Source organism: Lonchura striata, chromosome 1 (genome assembly GCF_046129695.1).
Source record: "Lonchura striata isolate bLonStr1 chromosome 1, bLonStr1.mat, whole genome shotgun sequence".
NCBI classification, from domain to species: domain Eukaryota; kingdom Metazoa; phylum Chordata; class Aves; order Passeriformes; family Estrildidae; genus Lonchura; species Lonchura striata.
Genome location: NC_134603.1, coordinates 110,240,739 through 110,261,854, shown reverse-complemented (window position 1 = coordinate 110,261,854; position 21,116 = coordinate 110,240,739). Strand labels below are relative to the sequence as shown.

Here is a 21,116-nt window from a genome sequence, read left to right as displayed (position 1 = left end):
TAATTGATGCTTTTAAGACTTACATCCCTATTTCTCCTCTGACAAACTTGTGAAACTTAAAAAGTTTTCTTTAGGTTTAAAACTTCGCTGCATAGCAGTTTAACATAAGCAAGTGAAAAATAAATCCCTATTTATCACTCATTCAGAATATTCAAGAGCTTTGCCCTGTACTTGGAAATCAAACAGGCTTTACTTTGGTGGAAGTGCAAGAGAATCTTTGCAGATATTTTTAAGTTAGAGAGCATGCGATAATTTTAGAATGCTAACTAGAAACAAATGCAAATGTACTATGATTAAGAAAGGCAACCAAAAACTTGACATAGCACTCTGCTACTCTTTCATGTACCATTTTCTTTTTGTCAGTTTTAATTAGGTAAATGAAGTTAAAGAATACAGATAGTCTGCTGTTGAGATCACACTCGTAACTGTATAGACGCTGCTACAAACATATTACTTTGGTCAATGTCAGTAATGCCACCATGATAACTTTATTACACTCTCAAATTAATCATATCCTCATCCTTAAGGAGGCACAAATTAGCCATTTCCATTCAAATATGCATATAAACATCCAAAAGAGTTACCGTAAGTTTTTATTAAAAAAACCTAATGTACATGTTTTGCCCCAACACAGCTATATTCTCCTTAAAAAGTACTGTATGTATCAAACATTTAAGGTTTATCCCATCATTGCCAATTTTCTTTGAAGAGCTGTCAAATACCTCCAACTTTAATCAATGTCAGTACAGTCTCAAGTAAAAGCTCTCAGCTTTTTAAATGAAGAAGCTTACTATGTTCTGACATGAAGACAAATGTGGTGGTGTGTGTTTTGCAAGATGTTACAATGCCATTAACAAGTAACCCTCGTGTTAACTGCATTCTCTCAGGAATTATATAAACTCCAAATTCCATGTGAGAATTCATACCCTGCATCAAAGACAAGATTTGTTATTCAGGTAAATAGAGAGCATATGGAGAGATCTGTCAACATTCATACTTTTAACAGCTCTTTAAAGAGGTAATGGTGCAGATTACATACAAGCTCTTTGCTTCAGAGTAACACACATTTGAAATTAAAACAAAACATGGAAGACCAATATCTTTACATTTTATTCTTCAGAAAAAGAAGAATCTTAAAGAAAGCATTTAGTAGTCCACTTGTGCTTAAAATATTCAATGCATGAGAAAGCCAAAAGAAAACAAATACACATTTTTGTACACCATGATCAAAAAGATAACATTATAAATTTTCAGAAATTGCACTGTATTTAGAACACTTTCTAGAATCTGCTCCGCTTCTACGTATGGCTACTGAGGCTGCCTGACAGTTCCTTTTCCACTTTAATTGCCAACCTGTGGAGGCCCTTCAGGGATCAGTGATGTGAAGAAGGTTGTGATAAAGGACCAAGCAGAAGCCATGAATCCAGGCTGCTGCTCTGTATTGCCATCTTCGCTTGAATCTTCTCCGTTGTCTTCATCAATCCCATCATCCATAAGTCGCTCCTTTAAAAACAGAAATTGAAGCAATTCAACTGCTTCTTTTCAGAATTCTGACATAAGGTAACTAGCAATACCTTCCTACATTAAGTGACTTCTCTCAGAACAACCTGCTGAAATAACTAGCATGAATAAAGTCTGTGATTAAAGTAGAGACAATCAGTAATTGTCAGACTGGAGAAATACAGAATTTAAGCAGCAGGCACAACCTGAGGACGATGCTGAAAACCTCTGGTTAAGCCAACTCCATTCCACAAAAGCTGGCTTTCTGTCCAGGCACTACAGCATACTTAACAATACAATACATAGGAGTGTCAAAAGACATGTCTGTCCTTACTCACCATCTCTTCAAGATCAGGATTATTTGCATGTTGCCCATCACGGTTCACTTCTGCATTATTGGCTGCCTGTTGTTGGCCTCCCTCTTGCCTAAAGGGAAACCATCCAGCTTGGTGTCTACATAAGAAAGCGGAACAGTTGAAAACCTCTCTTTTGAAAGGAACAAAAAAATTTTTCTTCTACAGATAAGTACTGCAGCAAATTCTGTAAGTATTTTCAAATGAATGAGGTTACATCTATTTTTCTGTAATTCATCCTTCTAGACTGAATGGCTATTATTCAATGTCTGCATTAAGGTCTTGCTGTTCACAGCCCTCAGTTTCAGAAGACAAATAATGTACCACAATTAGGTGATTTAATGTGTAGAATATGGGTCTCCTCCCCATTTTTAAGTACTGAAGTTAAGTAAGTTTTCAAAGGCAGCCTTAATTTTCCTAGTTTAAATTTAATTTTCTGTAGAAAAAAAAGCCATTCAAATTTCAGCTAATGCTTGAACCACATTACCACTGTAAATAAAATAAGCCTCTCCCATGTTTCCAAGCATCTATATTCTGATTTCAACTACCCTGCCTGTATGAAAGAACAGATCTAGTTAGGACTGAAACTACAATGTAAGGAAACTCTAGTGACTGACATCAGTCCAAAATATCAAGCATTATTTCTGTTTTCCACTTCTATTTACATCATTAAGTTACCTTCATATGCAAAAGGAAATGACGACAACAGTACTGGTATTTCTTAACTAAACACAGAATGTGCTTAGGTTGTTACGACATGTAGTTAAAAAATTTTTACATCTCTGTAATTCTACCATATCTAGTACTCCACCATTATAGCACCACTACCTTAACTTTGCCTAAGAAAATTTACTGCACACATCCCATAAGTTATTTTGGAAATGTACATGAGCTTTACTCTGCAATTTCATATCCAAGCAGTAAGTTTATGCAAGTATATGCTTGACCTATGTGAGCTTCCCTCCCCTCACACCCCTGCTTTCTAAATTTTCATCCCAAAATGGTACATTTCAACAATAGTGATCTATTAATATGACCAATATATAAGAACATTGTGTTTCAGATATAAGAGGTATCCAACTCACTGTAAAAACATTTTGAGAATTACTTCTTTCTTCACCTCAGTTTCTCTACTTGTTTAAATTTATTTTTTAATAGATACACCCTACTGTAAAGGAGCAGTGTATAAATTTTTGCATATAGATAACTTTTAATTTTAAATGGGATAAACATTAGCACCATACTCCACATCTCAAATCTGCAGCTATACTCAACTGTTGTACTCACAAATAAACCAGCAGCATGGCTCCCATTACCATGACAAACCGACTGAAAGAAGAATAGAAGTATACAATGCTCAGAAGAATTGCTGCTCTAGAGAATGTGTACATCCAGTCCAGCCAGTCCCGGTTGAAGTCCTCTTCATTCACTACTGGGCCACCCTGTGCATTCATCTGAACATTTTGGTTTACAGGCCTGTTTTCCTGGACAGCTACATTTGGCACTGCTGCAGGCTCATTTGCAGGAGCATGTTCTGAATTTACAGCCTGGGCAACTGCAGATCTCGCTGACTCAGTGCTGGAAGTCACTTGGGCTGAAACAGCAGCTTGGCTAAAAATTCAAACATAAACCTGGTTTGTCAAAAAACATGCACCATAATTACTAAGCCTGTCTTCTTTACTACAGTTCCAGATGCAATACATGTCTAAACAAACTGCGTTTTCCCTTAGAGTTTTATCTACTAAGACATTAATTCTAATTCAAGACTAGATTTCCTAATTTGCTGGACAAAACTAAGTATAAAACAGAGCTAGACAAAATAAACACAGGCATTTTTAACCTGAAAAAAACATTTAATATATTCTTTTCACTAGTGTAGCTCAGTACTAAAGTAATGCAGACTTACTATTGCATGTAGTACTGACGTACATACATCTGTTGCCACCATATCATCTGTAAGGGACTGAATGCAGGATACATGGAAAATCCAGCAGGAACACCTTGGCCTGGAAACTGGTTGCCTATGTTGCTAGAAAACAATTTAAAGAAAAATATTCAGCTCTGAATTGTGACATTTAAAAGAGTGCTAGTATTAAAAAACAATTAAAGTAGCATTTCTCCTCTCATTTGTCCCCCTAAAATAACACACTGAAAAAACAGTGACATCATCCAACCCACCCAAAAAAAAGCATTACATTTTCATAAAAGAAATGAATAAGCAAAGTTATTTCCATAGAAAGAATATTTGGTTCTGTACTTAGTACGTCACTAGCTGCATCTCTGAGACAAAACAATGCTGGAAATTTTTCAAGACTGTCCTAACTGCAGAAATTCTTTCATACAATTCCTTTTAAACTCAGAGATCATCCTTAAAGGTCTACAGGAGGACTAAAGGGAAAACCTACTATCTTCTATAGCTTTCTTTTAGAAGCAATACCTGAAATATCACTGTGATCAGAGATGTGAAGAAATAACATAAGCAAAAACAACTAATCTTTCAGATACAGCTTCTGAAGATTGCAACTAAGAACACTGCAAAGGATTTACTTCCCCCCCTTCAATATTTTGAGTATATGTGATTCTGATTCACATGCAAGAGAGATAAAAGTCCTGCACATAAGTTGTTATGTTTGGTTTTGTCTGCTATTAGACTTCTTATCCTCTCTTACCTCCTAGAGCATATAGCATGTTTTGGCAAGATTTCCAACTCTTTCCCAAAAGATTTTGATGTAGTGAATTGCAGTAAACCAGGACATCTTTCAGGACAGCATGAGAGTATAAAGCATGAAGAAAAGTTTATTCAGACTGCAGGTAGCAAAAGCTGAGACTGCTGTAATTGTACTGCAGACTACACCTGCTCCCTAAGTAAGGCACTCCCTGCAAAGATATCACCAAGAGATTTCATTAGTCTACCAGGCATTCAGATATACACGACATGCCCAGAAAGATGGGAGGAAGACATTAAAATCTGTTTCCATGTTACATGAGTAAGTATTTAACTGTAATTCTGGACAAGAGCCTGCCATGCAACTCCATGACCTCTGCTAAAACTGATATGTTTGCATTTAGCCATAATCTGTTTTGACGACAGTTTAGGAAAAAAAAAAAAAAAAAGCAAAAGTACTTTCCTGATACCAAACACAAACTGAGACATTCACAGGCATTATTCAAGATTTTAAATGTTGAAAGGGTTAACTAGTAGCCCTACTGATGCTATTTATTTATGCATAATTAACATGTTGAAACAGTAGTGCCATGAAACTACTGTTTAATAACATTAATCATGACTTACAGCTGCAAGCTATAAGAATGTGTTTTTCTATCCCTGGAACTGGCAAACACTTGGAGAGATAAGACTCCTCCAAAATTCACAAAACATTTGACCTCAAAATGTAAAGATGATTTAAATATTCTACATGAGTGTTATTATATACTGTGCTGAGACCAATCACTGAGCAGTGTCTCAATTTCAAGCAGGTAGAGCATCAGATGGGGTTTTGAACAGGCAGGATCACTCACTACTACCGCAGTCACCAAAATGCAATACTACTCAACTTGCCTGGGTGAGTTCTGAAGAAATGTACCACTTCCTTTTCTCACCAGATACAGATTTTAGGGTTCTTCCTTGTAACTGCTATGTTGACCTCAAAAAAAGTTGAGAGGCCTTAATCTAACAGCTTGCCCTCACAGACACATCTTTTAGAAATATTACTGGATTTGAGCCTCGCCTTTCTTTCAAGCTCTTTTGAAAGCTGCTTTCTTGATGTCTCAAAGCTTAATAGCAGATTAAGTAGCCAGTCAAACAAGACACACCACAGAAGTTCAGTTGTGTCACGTTCTTTTCTTTCACATTCAAATATTGTGGTGGGTTTTTAATTTTTTTTATCCCAATAGCTTTTCTAGAAGACGTGACTTTTTGAGAAGCAAGACTTAATTTTTCAAGACTTGGCTCCATTAATTAAGCAAAAGTAGAATGGCTTACAACTGGCTTCTGGCTTAGAATGCCAACTAGTACAGCAGTACTTTGTTTGCTCATCAAAAATCAAATGTAGGCAGATGTTGTCAATTATACAGCTATTACAGCTGTCATGATATTAAGTAAGCGTATGAAATTCAGAAACATCACTTTACACTGTAACAATTTATTTCAGTGAGAAGAACCTCCACAGAGGAAGAGGATCTTCTCAGCAAACAAGGCAGCTTGCTGTTCAAGGAAAAAGTAAAGTAGCACAATACTTTCTCCTCATCTTTTTTCCAAAAGGAGGAGAAAGAGGTAGGAAGCATAGTATTTCAAAAGAATGGCAGCAACAGCATAAGAACAAAGAAACAAACAGGATCTGTACAGGCATTCCAAGACTGGAGAACAAAGCAGAGCAGACAACAGAACAGTTGGGTAAGCCAGAAAACAGTTTAAATGGTAGAGGTAGCTTCAGAATATTCTGAAAAGACACATAGTGCTCCTCAGGATGGCTAAAAAGTACAAAACTACTTCTTTTGGTCTACGGAAGACACCCAAATGAACTCCCTTGCACAGAGTTTGAAGGTAAGGTTATCACAAAGATACCACTCACCACTAGAGAAACAACAAAAATTTTTATTCAGACTTAAAATCTTGAGGTGGTATTTCAGCATCCTCCGCTATGATATCTGCTACTTAGAAGAAAATACAGAGCAAAGGTGACTGATGCAGCAATGTAGTTATGTGCTAAGATATGCTGCATGCTGTCAGTATGTAATTTCATTGTTTGCTTTCAAACATTACTGTGTGCACAATACAAAGGTATTTCACTAGATGGGCCACCCACACTTGACAGATGATTTCACTGCCTTGATGTCTCTTGTCTGTTTACTGCTTTCAAGTGCTCTCCAGTCTGAAATGCAAACCCTGTCAAAGCTGAGCCCATGTGTTCTGTTACCTGTGCAACACAGGCCCTGGTCCCAACAAAGTCCACAGGTGCAGACAATGCTGTGCTTGCTCCCCACAGCTAAAGACTCAGTTGGCACATACATAAACTACTTGCCCAGTCCTGTCTCTAATTTGGATTTCTTAAAAATGGCATTTGCAAAAGCTTAAAAGCAACAGAAGGTTTTAAATTTTTCCCCCATAATACTTCAACAATCTGAACTAAATGCTGTTTTCCCAAAGTATGTTCAACTCTCACACTGCAGCTTTAAGCCAGGAACTGAACAAAACATCATAAATGTAATTTAATCATCTAAGATCTACACTACTTATTTGTACAAATCAATCAAGTATTGCAAAATACCCAAATAAACTAACCCTTACATAAATTATCAAACACCTGGAAATCTTTCCCTATCAGTTGTGCCTATATTTCATCATGCAGCTAGAATAAAAATTGTTTGGTCATGAAAATAAAAGAAAAATCAACAAAGTAACACCAGCTTCAGCTATGAATCTTCATTTTCCTAACAAATCTTGATCTGCATATAAATTACATTAAATCTAGATTCCACTACCCCAAATTATGTTTAAGTGACAGCTAAAAAAAGAGAGGGCATTTCTTACTGCTGGAATACAAGCAGCAGTGCCTAAAAGCAAAAGCAGATGCATCTGGAAAGATTACCGAAGCATTAAAAAGGATTCTTAAAGAAGCAAGCAGGCTCCAGCAGGCATTGGTCACAGATTATTTCGAGTTGAGCAGAGCCAATACTCAACAGTCTACAAAGATCTACTTCAAGTTCTGATAGCATTCCATTAAAATACTTTCCAAAAAAAAGGAAAAAGGCCTAGGATTATTTAGGGTTTGTTTATTTTGGCATTTCTGTTTAGATTAGGAATGCACTCCTGGAAACCTCCAGTCACTTGCTCTTACTACAGTTCTGTCTGCACCACAGAATGCTCTCGGAACACCATCGGGATTCCTTCTAGATTACACAAAATTGAAATATGTGATTTGGGTGCACTGCTGATGCACCACAAACACAAGCAGGACCCTATTCCAGGTAATCAAGCTAGAAATAGTCCAAGTAGGACTGAAACCCCTAAAATATGTACAGTCTTGTCAGGTTCTCAGCACTTCTTTCAGCCTGCAAATCCACTCCTCTCAATCCACATTACATGCTAGACATAGCAAGTCAAACTTAGTATTTTTAGTATAAGATATTCCTTCCTTCCAAGACAGCAATGTCTCCCAAACTGACACAAATTAATTCAGCCCAAAGACTAAATAATGGTTCTGCTGCCTTTTTGAAGTCCACAGCCTATTCAGTTCAGAACACTTAACAAAAACTCACTCAGAATGTCTATGTGAAAAGCTAATTAGAAAAATGTTAAAACGTATTACACATTACTCATTCATACAACACATAATAAATTGTTTCTGGAATTAATTTACAAAACACCAACAGCAGTCTTGACACTCAACTTGGTGTCATCTAGCTTTGTCAGAAGGGCAAGTATGACCATGTCTGTGAAGGTGCATCGATCAGAATAATCTAAGTCTCCACCCACTCTTGACAGCAGATAGTACATTTCAGATAATAAAAAACTTTAACATATTCAATATGAAAACTAGCAAGAACAGTAAAGTCTAAGTTAAGTCTAATGAAAGCATGTAAATTAAACCGATGGTTTTTTAAGTTTCAACAGCTCTTGGCATCTATTTTCTTTCCAGCAACAGAAGCAATGTAACTGTTAGCACATTCATATTTTAGGGGATTTTGTTTCAACATTCTCTAAAGTAGGTTTCTAGAATCTATACAGTACTGGGATAACACCTTGTCAGAAAGGAAACTTGAAAGTGCTCCCTGAAGAAATGATAGCTATAATCTCAGAACACACCATCCTCCTGTTTTCCCCTTGGAAGAAGCTACTACTACTGCTACTAACAACAAAAACATGTTTAAGCAGCTGCTAAGGTCACATGGCTTAAAATTCCTAAAGCTGCTTCTTAAGCACAAAAAGAAAAGACAGAATTTTAATAGTTATGTAATAACAGACCTGATTTAGATCTTGTTACCTTCCACTGGTATGTAGGAAAATACTTAAAAATTCTGTTTTAGATACACAAGTACCCAAAACACCTGCATATCATTTCTACAGTTGAATAAAATATGCAGAAATGAACAATTACATTTCTTATGTGTAAAAAAAGTAGAAATCATTGTATTCGGATAAGAATTTAGTGTTGACTGCTAAAATAAAGGACAGATAGACTGATAGAATTATTACCAGATAACTGACAGAATTATTTCCAGAAGTAATAATTCTATCAGTCACATTGCTAATTACACCTACAAGACATATTAAAGCTGCACTTGTCCAAGAAAATCGAGGGCAGGAAGCATAAAGAAAAATATTTAAAAAATCAGCCTGAAGGGGAGCACCAAGAGTACTTCCTCTTTGACTGACATCCAGCTAAAAACACTAATTTTCATATGAAAACTTTTCTAATGCAACTTATGCTTTAAGGTGAAATAGCCAAATGGTTTTCCAGACTGTAAAAGAAACTTAATTGCAACTGAACATTTAAAGCACTGTATAGAGTATCAAGGAGTGGGGATTGCTTCAGTCTCACTTACCCTTGCATTAAATAAGGGAACTGGTGGCTTGGCATGGGATTGCTGTGTGCTTGTGGAAGATTACGATGTCTCACTCCATCTGCACTAGTGTTTAAAGACGTAGAAGAAACTTGGTTTGTGGGTGAGGCAGCAGTTGATCCAGAATGATCTAAATTCTTAAAAATAAATAAAATCAAGGTTGTGGATCTTTTGCCACAGCTACAAGATTTACTACCGTGTCTTAAAACAACTACTTGCTTTAATGTTTTGTCACGAGTTTTATTAAGAGTGTAAACACTGGGTAAGTCTTCTGTGGTTTCATCAGTTCTGGCAAGCCTTAGTAAAAACAGAAATTCAAAATTGCACTCAGGTGCAAGAGGGAAAAAAAAAAAAGAACTTTTCAGAAATACTCAACACTTGATAGTTTCCAGAGAAAACCACAAGTCACTGGGAATCATAGTTTCAAAAAGCTGAAGCAAACTAAAACTTAATTGAAAGAATATTTAGCAGGAACAAAAATACTAGTGGCTATTATTAACAGAAGTAATTACAACTTCAGGATATGACTGTTTTCAGAGACAGGGGCTTGAAATACCATTCCTCTATCCTTATTTCAGTTACCCCTTCTACTCTTCACTCTCTTCACTGTGCCAGCTGCCCAATCCGAATTGCTGCGCTCACCGCTGGAAGGGGGCTATCAATGGGAATAGGGAAACAGCTAGGAGCTACTTAGGCTCCAAGGAACACACCTGAAACTAGAGTCAGACTGCTGATACCTGGCTTATAAACCATCACCATAACAAGATTACAATGGGGCCATTGAGATGCATTATTTCAGTTGTAATAAATCCCCAAATCCTGTTGCTAAGAATTACTATAATATTTACTTAGTAAAAAATCCTCTTTAACTTTGACAACTCAGGAAGTGAGGAAGTGCAATTACTTATGACATCCATATCACTTTTGCCCTACAAAGAACACAAGTAAAATTTACTATTAGACAGTGGGGGTGGGGAGGAATAGAAACAAAACACAAATAGAAGGACAAAGGCCGTTCAAGCCTTGGGTTTAGGCTGTTTCCTCCAAAGTATTATGAACTTAGCACTTTGTATTAATGACTGCTTAAAGCAGGCAGTATGCAGTCATTCAAATACAACATTGACAGCTGATGTACACAGCAATAAAACACTTGCCAAGCTGACTGCCCGTCTCCTGCCTGTAAACAGAAATATAAATAAAGCCTTTGAAAAGATGTTGCAGCCACAGTCCCCTCTCTACCATTGCTTAAACTGCTTGTGTTTCTGACTGTCACAGAGCAGCCTGACACAGGCCCTATCAACAGCAGAATGAAGACAGACAGCTTCAAAGGCTATTGCCCATATGCTGACAATCAGCACATCTCAGATGAAATGTACCTACTCTGGAATTGTATATATCCCTTTCAGACCAAGGGTTCAAGAGTTGCTTAGTGATACTGCCAATTCTGGAAAAAAAACTGCCAAGCTGTCAACAGAAATCATAACTGCTTTTAAAACACAATACAACCAAAGGCCAACATCATTTTCAGAGGGTGTGAGGAGGGGAAGGTTCAAACACCATAAACAGACATATTCTGTAAACAATTAATAAACAAATAAAACAATGTTAAGAATTCTTCCTACTTTTGACTGTCTTACAAATGCTATGACTTGCTCCAAGTTCATACATAAATACTGGCCAATTTCTATCAAACAGAAAAAAACCTGGCCAAGTTCCACCAGTATCTCACAACAACAGCAATATTTTGACTGGTCTCTTAAATTTTCACAAAACGAATCTCAACTTAGTTTTCCTAAAATTCTGAATACACCATGCAATTTCTGCCAAAGATACAGGGATATGAAGAGAAAGGAAAGTGTACTTGTTAATACAGTGTTAGAAAGAAAGAATAGCTTAGGAAAAGTAGTGCTTTATAATCTAATAAAAATAAATATTACAATTTGAAAAAGGTCACCTTTGTTTAAATAAAATTACATCCTTAAATAATCAAGTCTAATTATACAAATTCATATCTCATGCTCTACTTTCAACACACCATTTTACACACAAACATAAAAAGTTAAAAGATAAATTAATGGCAAGTTTTCTTAGCATAGCAAGAATTCATCTCCTGTGTATGAAAACACTCACTGAGCTACTGCTGGAGGGTGACATTCCGTGACCTTCTCTACTGGTGCTGGGTTTTGGAGAACTTGGGGGTGTCCGAGATGTACATACCAGATGAACCATATGATATTCATCTTGCTAAAAATTAAAGAAATTGAAGAGCTAAAGCAACAATATTGGAGACACTTACAAGTAAAAAACCAGTCCTTAAAGTTCAAAGTTGCAAGCACTAAAGAAACATTATACAAAATATCATAAAGCAACACTTGAGACCAGCACAAGACAGTCCTACTGTTTCACAACAAATGTCTTCTAAGAAGGCATCCACAATATCATATGGAACATTGACTTTATCCTAGTTTTCCCTAAAACTGAAGTACAGCAGAACCAATGGAAGAGCTCTACAAGAAGCATGAGGAACTGCATCACAAGCTTTAACTTTCATTTGAAAAATCTCCCACCTTTTACAGGGCTCAGTTTACCTCAAGGTAAGAATGCTTACATTTGCACTGAAATCTAAGAAGGTTATTGAACAGAGACGTCAGGGTATGTGAAAAATGTAGGCACTGGAATTCCACAAGCAGACCGAGACATGTGCCAGTCATTGCATTCACCATTGCATGTTAGGCTTGAGCCAGGCTTGACATGCAGCTAAAGGATCCCTGCAGATATGCCATGCTCAGGGAATCGTATTCAAAGTGCTAGGTGGGGCTTGAGTATTCCTAAATGTTTCAAAGTGAAACTGTCACTTGAAGCCATGTAGCAAGGCCATGCCAATTCTGCAGGAGCATGCTCACCCCCAGTGTGAAGGCCATAACTTCATTCTGAAGCCATTTCACTGTACCAAATTAAAACATCCCCTTACATGGCCATAGCAACACAACAGCCACGGCTGCATATTTGAATTGCACACTGCAGCTTCCTCAGTAACTAAATTTTAAACAAGAGAAGCAACAAAAACACCCCTCTATCCTCCTCTAAAATCAGCATGGTGCAGGCAAGCTGCCATTTTTAATGAGGTGACATTCAGAAAATCTGCATTTGGAGGGTTTTTTTTTAAACTATATATAAATGTGCTATAACAGCCATTTTTATGGTTTTGATTTTTAGGAATAGAGAAAACTGGATAAATGCTTTTATACACCACTGTGCATTACTGCTAGCACAGGCAATGCACACTCAGTCATTTAAACTCCTCCCCATGTACTGGCCTCTTAACCCCAAGCACAAGTCTCATTGCTACATTAAGTGTAATTTCTTACCAGTCAGTGATAGCAAGGATCAAAAAGCACTGAACACAGGTGATCAGCACTGTGACCATGTCAAAAGCCTTTAACCTACCTAATCACCTTTTTCCTAGATAAGAATTTATGCTCCAGGGAAAGGCAAGGAAAGGTAGGCATACCACTGGTTAGCCTGCAGCACACACCTTTATTAAATGTGGCAGTTTATTGTAACATGCTTCTATTCATATGTAATGTGTGGACACCACTGTGCTAGGAGAGTGTCACAACTTCCAGCCTTGAGGCATTTTGTATTTGTGAAATGACACTGGTCAGTATCAAGGAGCAAGTACCACAAAACTAGACTGAGCAATAATAAGTCCTCAGATAATATTAGGAGTTTATAGATAATCCAGTAGGTAGATTTTGGCAGAGAATGAGACTGAATTTAAGTTTAATCATATTTTTCAAAAAGCTCTCAAAATCTTTAGCATAAAAACTCCTCTTCTTCCAACACAAATTTCTAACTTTGTGCTTAATACTGGTGTGTTTCCAAATTCACTAAATTTCTTTAACTACACCCAAGGCCTATAACTGCCATTATAACATTAAAGCATTATGCCAGGGCTTTAGAGGCAAACACAGCCCCTTTATGGTGACCGAAGACTTTAGTTTCCCTCCAGCACATAAACAAAGTTTGAAATCTTGTTTTCTAAAGCCAGTGTGCAGCAAGTACGCCAAGTGAATTTAAGGAATTCGGATTTCATTTTGTCCTTAGCAAGCAAAACTAAGCTTTGAGATAAGTTCTATAAGCATTTCCTTGAACATTTAAATGGTACAGGGTATACACCGGTTTGCAATAGCCCAGCTTCAGTTTTCTAGCAAACTGATACATAGTAAACTGCAAACATTTTCTTTGGTAAGAAGTCCCATTTAATAAAATCTATTTCAGAATAAAGATTATGAAGTGTTAGTCTGCTGAAGCAATACTCAAGACTCCTCTATATCTGTTTCTCCATCTTAATAATGAAATTCAGGTGCCCACTTTCACTAAAGCACCATCCACTTTGGAGACTTTCCTCCACAGGAAGTTTTAAAATGTGACCCCTCACTCTTGCAGCCTGTAGATTTATTTTTGCCTCAATACAGTACAAAAAAAGTATCCTTACCAACAGCCAGTTATTGTGTTACTGTATTATAGAGTTCATCTATTTCATAGTATTAAAAACTGTGCAAGGACCTAAGGTATTTCCCCAGTCACAGCTATTGATTCATTCTAAGCTACTTACAAAGAATTCAGACAAGTAAACATAATGCATCAGGTTTCCTGTCACTATCAAAACTGAAACAAAAGTTCTTCATAATCTATCCTTAATGTCTTGTTCTACACATTTTTAAGAACTTTGCTAACTCAATGAAGTCCTTATTAGTTGGCATCAATCCAAGCTATTTGAGCCAGTTTGAAAACCATGTATTCCAAGACTTCTGCATGAGATGCCACACATATTCCGAATTGGGATCTAGATGTTGACTGAAGAATCCAAAATTAGACTAACAGAATTATTTGTTCCAATAGGAACCAATACAATTTTTTAAAAAATAGAAAATTAAAAGAGCAGAAACTAACAAAATTTTAAATAACAGCTGCCAAATCAAAACCAAAACAACAAACAGCCTTCCCAGGAAATTATTCACGAATTGAGAATTCTTGGTTCTCCATAATTATCTGCTTACACAAGTGCCACTTTTGACTTAAGTTCTGGATCTGAACCTCTGAGAATTTAAAAGATGTTCCAAGTCACCACAAACATGTTGTATAATTCCATTTATGTGCCAGTGGTAACTGTCCAAAGAAGCCAAGGCCAGGCTGGAGCTCTAAGCAACCTGGTCGAGTGGAAGGTGCCCCTGCCCAAAGCAGAAGGGTTGTAACTAGAAGATCTAGAAGGTCCCTTCCAACACAAATCATTCCATGATTCTGTAATACACAACATATCATTTGCTTGGAACTTAGCATAGCCTACTTGCTCTCCCACCATTTGGAAACATGCCTCTTCAATCTACAAGTGTCATAATCCTACACACAAGGCATATTTCAAAATACATGTTCCAGAACATATCAACATACATCTCTCAATATAACAATGAAAATTTTAAGTTAAACAACAAATATAAATTCCTATTTCCCAAAAACAGGCTTTGATCAAATACTGGATATAAAGCTTACTTTTCTGAGAACATCTTTCAGCTGCAGATGATCAGGAAGCAGTCTGCCAGAATACACCAGTCTCTGATCCTTTGTAGACTAGGAGATGGGGACAAAGAAAGGAATTTAGCTTTTTTCCTGCTGCACAGGTATATAGGTGGAGATAAAAGGAATTTTTTCATCTACAAATGCTAAGTCCAATCACCAAGAGACATACTTAAGAACATTTCAGAGGCTTCACAAGTCCTACTCGCAAATTACTTCTGAAAAAGAATTATGCTATTAAGCACTCAGCAAGAGTGCCATAACAATTAACAAGGGTAAATGCTTGTCAAGAAAACTTTGGAGTACATTCAATAATTCCTGTCTTTTAGTGATTTGTTCTTTACCCTGCTCCAGGTCCCAGGCACCTTCTGAAAACATAAATGGACAAGTGGATGGGGCAAAGCAAGTTAGCAGAACAACGGAATGCCAATTAAAATACAGAGAGGAGCACAAACTGCAGTCTTTTTCAACAAGGACTTTCTGTTATTAGTCCTTTCCCCCACCTTCAAACCCCCTGCAGGGAAAAAAAAAAAAAAAACCAAAACCAACATCATTACAAATAACAAGAGGGAAATCATTTAAAAGGAAGAAGCAGCAAAAGCCTTTTTTTAAGGTAGCCTTCCAACCTGGCTAAATTTTTTCCCTATTTTTACAGTTTCCAAGTTTAAAATAATCTAATACTGTAAACAAAGATTTTACTTCATTTTTTAACAAATTATATACTATTCATATTTTAGTAACTTTGGATTATTCCACACAACAGAAATAAGAGAATTATTTCAAAGGAAACTATTTTATATCCATATCTGCAAGTAAGATGTCCAGTATGGTAAATCAAGGAGTTTACTCAATAAAACAAAATAAAGAAAAACAAAAAAATGCTTAAACAAAGCAATCTAGCCTAACAGCAATGGAACAGACATGCATTATCAGCATTAACTATTTGAAGAATTTCCCCATCATGCAAACACCAAACCTCACACCTCTCCTCTTCCTACCCCAGCCTTCTGCTGCCCACTCTATAGTCTTGTTCATGTTAATACTAGACAAATAGCTGAGCCCCAGATCTCTGTGATTAGGCAATGCTTTCACAGAAGTTTTGACTTTTTCTTTCAATAGGCTTCTACAAATCCCAAATAATTTAGCAGAATATAGAAATGTTACATAACTGGTTTTTTGTGGTTTTTTTTTTTTTTTTTTTTTTTTGTTTTGTTTTTTTGTTTTTTTACCTGGAAAAATATGGTCATATAATTAGAACAAAGGAGATACTCAAAGCAAATACTGCTAATAAATACTCAGGAAATCTGAAGCCTTAACTTTTTTCCCAAACCATACTAGCTATTCATTATTAAATACATGGGTTTTTTTTCTAAAAATAACCTGCCACATATTGTGCAGAACTGTTTACCACTTCTGTTTAAGAGTAATTTTTCTCTACTCTTCTGCACTTTTCTGAATTTTTAATTAGTGGCCTTGGACGGTGTTTTTGTGTGTCCCAACATGGGGAACTAGTTATTTGCAGCTCAAATGGATAAATACATTCAACAACGCTATTTCTATTTACATTTAAAACAACAAAAAATGCCTGACTCATGTCACTAACTTCTTTTGAGCTATACTATTTTGTTGCTCTCTTCAAGATGGAACAGGCTACCAGCAGAATGCAAGCCTGCATTCTGTGTTTGCAAAAGGACTGAAAAAATCAGAATTTAAGCATCAAGATTAAAGAAAACTTTAAATTCCTGTAAATTGGAAACTTGTTTCTTTAGACTGACCAGTGCAATCGGAAGAAAAATTTTAAGAATCCTTGCTTCTGGGTCCTGAGACAGATTATCTGGAGATTAATCAGAACAGATAAGCACTTAAAACAAGGACAGCCCAACAGCAAAAACCCCTCAAACTCCAAATCTTTAAATCACCATCCAGCATAGCACTAGAGTGTTGTTTTGCCTGCCTCACTCCTAATGGAGCTTTCTACATTGCCACTTTCAATTGTTCTCTTCAGTACCTCACGAACCAGTCCCTCTTCCATCCCCTCTAATTAAAAAGCCTTCTCAAACAAGATAAAAGTCACTTTTAAATATTAATATTTTACAGAGATGAAACTGGCAAGACTAGAACAGCCCCTCAAAGCTGATTACATGGCCTTCAGTAATGCGTTTCAACTCCCTACAAAACCACAAAAGAAAAGGTTAAACGTGTGTTGAGTACTTTAATGGGGAAGATGGGACCTTAAACCCCATGCTCCTTCCTTCATAAATTAAACACCTACCTGAGAACTAAAGGATAATCACTTGCAATTTTCAGGTTGAAAGCCTGCAATTCTGAAATGGACATTTATTTTTTTAATGCAGATGGAAGAAGAGGTAATAAATATGGAAACATAGTAGCTCACATATATGCCAAAGTAAATGGAAAAGGCATTCAACTCATCCTCTGCCAGAGAAAATTTCACTACCACACCTCCTGCTTCAAGAATGGGACACTCACTGCTAGCTGAAACACTGAACTGTGATGGAAAAACACCTCAAACCACATAATTAGAGTAGCCCCATTTTCAGAAGAAAGCACATGGCATAAGAAAATAATTATTCTAGAACCTAGAGTGAGATGGGAAACAGTTTGCAGATCAAAATCCAAAACGTATGTATTCAAAACTAAGAACTCCAGAGCTACTGGTTCGGAATTTTTTCTTCCATTTTTCATGCAAGACTTCTTTTGCAATGCTTAGTCCAAACTAGCTATGCCCAGCACATTACCAAACACCAAACCTAACTCAGCGTAGCAGTATTTTGTAGAAACACAGGCAATCTCTGAGCTATACAGTTGCAGCTACCAGACAGGTATTATTTTAGCTCACCAAGCCTCTCTCCCATTCTTCCATAGCTAATAAAAATCCAGACAACCACATCTAGTTAGAACTTCAGGCAAATGCTAGATGACAGGCACGGTGGGAAATTAGAAACAGCAGTTTTAAATTACTCTTTATGGGTGTAATCAATGCAGCAGCTGAAGCACTGAAGGTAGGATCTGCCACACTGAGACACCCAGGCTGATTTTACAGCAGCCTTGTGTTATTCCACGTAAGTATTTCATTTAGGGACATTGTAACTGCAGTAATCTAGCTGTGAAAACTGGTTCAGACAGGGAGCAGAAGTATTGACAAATGTGAATCTTAGCAAAGACTCACAAACTAATTTAACACTCTTCTAAACCTATTTAGCTTATTCAAGTACTTACTTTGCAAAGTATATCAACTTTAATAACAACTAAACCAATCAAAATCTGCCTGTATTTGAAATTTGTATGTATTTAGGCAATTAATTTACACAAAATAATCTGGAAAAATCCCAAACAACATTGCCTTAAGACCTAATTTCTCATTTGCCTATTCTAACCACCTCACTTTCCAAAAACAGACTCTTAATAAATTGTAAACTTAATTAGGACACTTACAGTTATAATTTACTGATTAATTTGCAGATGTGCATACAGGAATGAGGTTCAAGTCACACAGAAAACTTGAAATGCTATGTATAGCAATGACAGCAACTGATTTCTATTTTACACCCTTAACTTCAAGAACACTGCAATGCCTATAGTCTCTGTGTTCTGGTGTATTCCCAAAACCTTAAAATAGCATTGTAATAGAAATTATTTCCAGGACCTATCATATTGAGGGAACAGAGAAATCAAGCTTTTAACACTGATCTGGTTTAAAAAAAAAAAAAAAAAAAAAGGGAGGGGAGGGGAGCTCCTAAAACCAAAAGGACTTACATTTGAAAACTGCAGTAGCACTCAAAATATATCAAGCCAAAAATATACTTGTAAATTTTACTACACATAGGAGCCATGCTATTAAACACCTTTCTCCTCTCCCATGTTATTACTTTAATTTGAAAGGTCCTGTGAAATAGAAATATTGTGTTCAGTTATTAACTGCAAGTGCAGTAAATCCAAATTAAATTGGAATTACTGAGACAGTTCTCATTACAGAAACTCCCCATTCTTTAACCCAGAACAAACTTGAATATGCTGAACTAGCCATGTAATACTGAGAGGTATGTTGATGAATCTATTTTCACCAGAAGAAAGATGTTTCAGGAAACTGAAATTTAATACTATAGTACTGTTTAAAGCCTACAGTGCAACGCGAAAACCTCTTGTTCATTAAGGTTCTTTCCTCTCAGGAGCTCAATTTAGCAAGATCATTCATAGGACGAGTAAGAAAACTAGTGTTTAAACACCAACACCCACTGGAGGAAATTCTAGTGAGGAGGACAAAGTAGCAATCAGCTGGAGTGGTATTTTTGTTTTTCATAGCAGATAAGCTCTTTCAGCAGAGAATTACCCCCAGCAGTAACTATATTCACAAACTCTCACAACTGTTTAACAGATGTCAATGTACCAGTGATACAGCCCAAGTTGTTGGCTGCTTTTCTTCTTTCTTCAAAAGGCAGAAACCCTTTTTGAGACAAAGCAACCATTTTATTTTCCTTTGTCAAAAAATCAACAAGGACAGTAATTCTTCTATTGGACTAGGTGAAAATAATTTAAAATATAAATGCCACCTTCTTCTGGTGTTTTCTAAAGCCTGGTTGTAGGCCCCACATGCTGCTGCAGTTCTCATACTGTTCTCTGGAAGAAATTTTTAAATATACCGTTCTGCATGACTACCATTCTACACATTTACAGTATTATCACCTACTGCCTATGCTTTTTCAGAGCCCCTTTTAATTGTCACATTTACAATTTAAGAGGAATTCAGAAATAAACCGTATTCCCCTCAGAAACAAAAAAAGCTCCAGGTATTAAGTTTCAAAATACAGTCACGGCTGTCATACAAGTTTGTATAACACCTGACAGCAGAATTTTCAGCACAATCTCAAGAAAAATGGCTTTTCGAAGAGGAAATAATTTTGGAGGTTGTTCAACTACATAATTTCAAATAATTTTATAAATAAACATCTATCTGCTCCACACCTCAGTGAACTCCCTAGATCTTGTTAACCTTAAGTATATTGCTTGTACTTTTAGAACAGACAGAACTCTTAGCCAGTGCTCTTAGATTTACAAAAATCAGTCTCAAATTCAGTTAACTGAATCTCAGTTCCCAATAAAAAGAAAAAAAAAAAAAAAAAGAAGATAAGTGAAGCATTAGTAAGCATCTTTAGCGATATCGCCTTTCAGGATGCTACACTGCGATCTTCTCACACGATGTAAAAGAGCAGCTTCATATTTGTTACACTTCCCTGAAAGCAGAGGGCCGGCCATCGCCTTCACGCAGGTCACACTCTTCGGCAGCAGGGCTCTTGTTTGTTTATTTAACAAGGCTTAAGGGAAGTCTTGACCGCCTGTCCCCAAGTCGCCGCAGCGCCAGCCTTACCGAGAAGGCGAGGGAAAAGGGCTGGCCAACAACTCACCGGCTTACTGGGGTACACCTTGGAGAGGTGGGACTTGAGCTTGCCCACAGTCCACTCCAGAAAGCAGCTGATGGTCTGGTCGGTGTATTTCTGGTTGGGGGCCTTGATGATGAGGGTCACCGGGTGCTCCACCACGCTCTGGTCCATGCTGCCCGCGGGGCGGCCGCCCTGCCCCGCTCTCCTCTCCCGGGGACACGACGCCGCTCCCACCTCGGGGGGCTCCGGACGGTTTCAGCGGCCGGGGGCGAACTCCCCGGGGGAGCTGGGGGAGCCCATCCCCGCGCTGGCACTCCGGGAACCGCAGCCACAGGAGATCACAACCTCGTCCGCCACGCCCAGAGGAGCAACAACGCGGCACCCGGAACACACCCGCGCGGCCGAGCCGCCCCAGCCGCGGCACCGCCTCGGCCCGCGGCCGCCGCCGCCGCCTAAGATGGAGGCCGGAAGCGGCGCCGCTGCCCCGCCCCCGCCGCTCCCGCCCGCCGGCGCCCGGGGGCGCGCGCGGGCCGCAATGGCGGCGGGGCTGCGGCCGCGGGCGGGGGGCGGGTGTTCGCCGGCTGCTGGCGTCGCTCTGCTCATTCACAAGAAGGTCTCGGCCACTGGAAGGCTTAAATGCTTCTCAGCATGGGAATTAATTAAAGCTTTGCTGCCTGTGTGTCTTGTCTCCGTCGCCGCTGCGTGGGAATGCCGCAGTGTAGTT

At 37.8% G+C, this 21,116-nt stretch overlaps 1 protein-coding gene across 6 annotated transcripts; it reads right to left on the bottom strand.

Annotated features, from left to right (window-relative positions):
• Positions 1 to 465: 465 nt before the first annotated feature.
• HERPUD2 (HERPUD family member 2) lies at positions 466 to 20,847 on the bottom strand. 6 transcript variants are annotated; one of them, XM_021553316.2, is made up of 9 exons: positions 20,417 to 20,847; positions 14,970 to 15,047; positions 11,547 to 11,660; positions 9,399 to 9,553; positions 4,523 to 4,609; positions 3,760 to 3,882; positions 3,141 to 3,464; positions 1,839 to 1,953; positions 466 to 1,503 (listed from the first exon to the last, which is right to left on the bottom strand). In XM_021553316.2, exons 1-9 carry the CDS (start codon positions 20,561 to 20,563, stop codon positions 1,342 to 1,344), a joined length of 1,305 nt encoding a protein of 434 aa, XP_021408991.1. In that variant the 5' UTR covers positions 20,564 to 20,847; the 3' UTR covers positions 466 to 1,341. The 6 variants fall into 6 exon arrangements, with proteins under 6 accessions (XP_021408991.1, XP_021408992.1, XP_021408994.1 ...); XM_021553317.2 differs by having other exon boundaries at positions 1,839 to 1,926; XM_021553319.2 differs by lacking the exon at positions 4,523 to 4,609.
• Between the last annotated feature and the right edge of the window lie 269 nt (positions 20,848 to 21,116).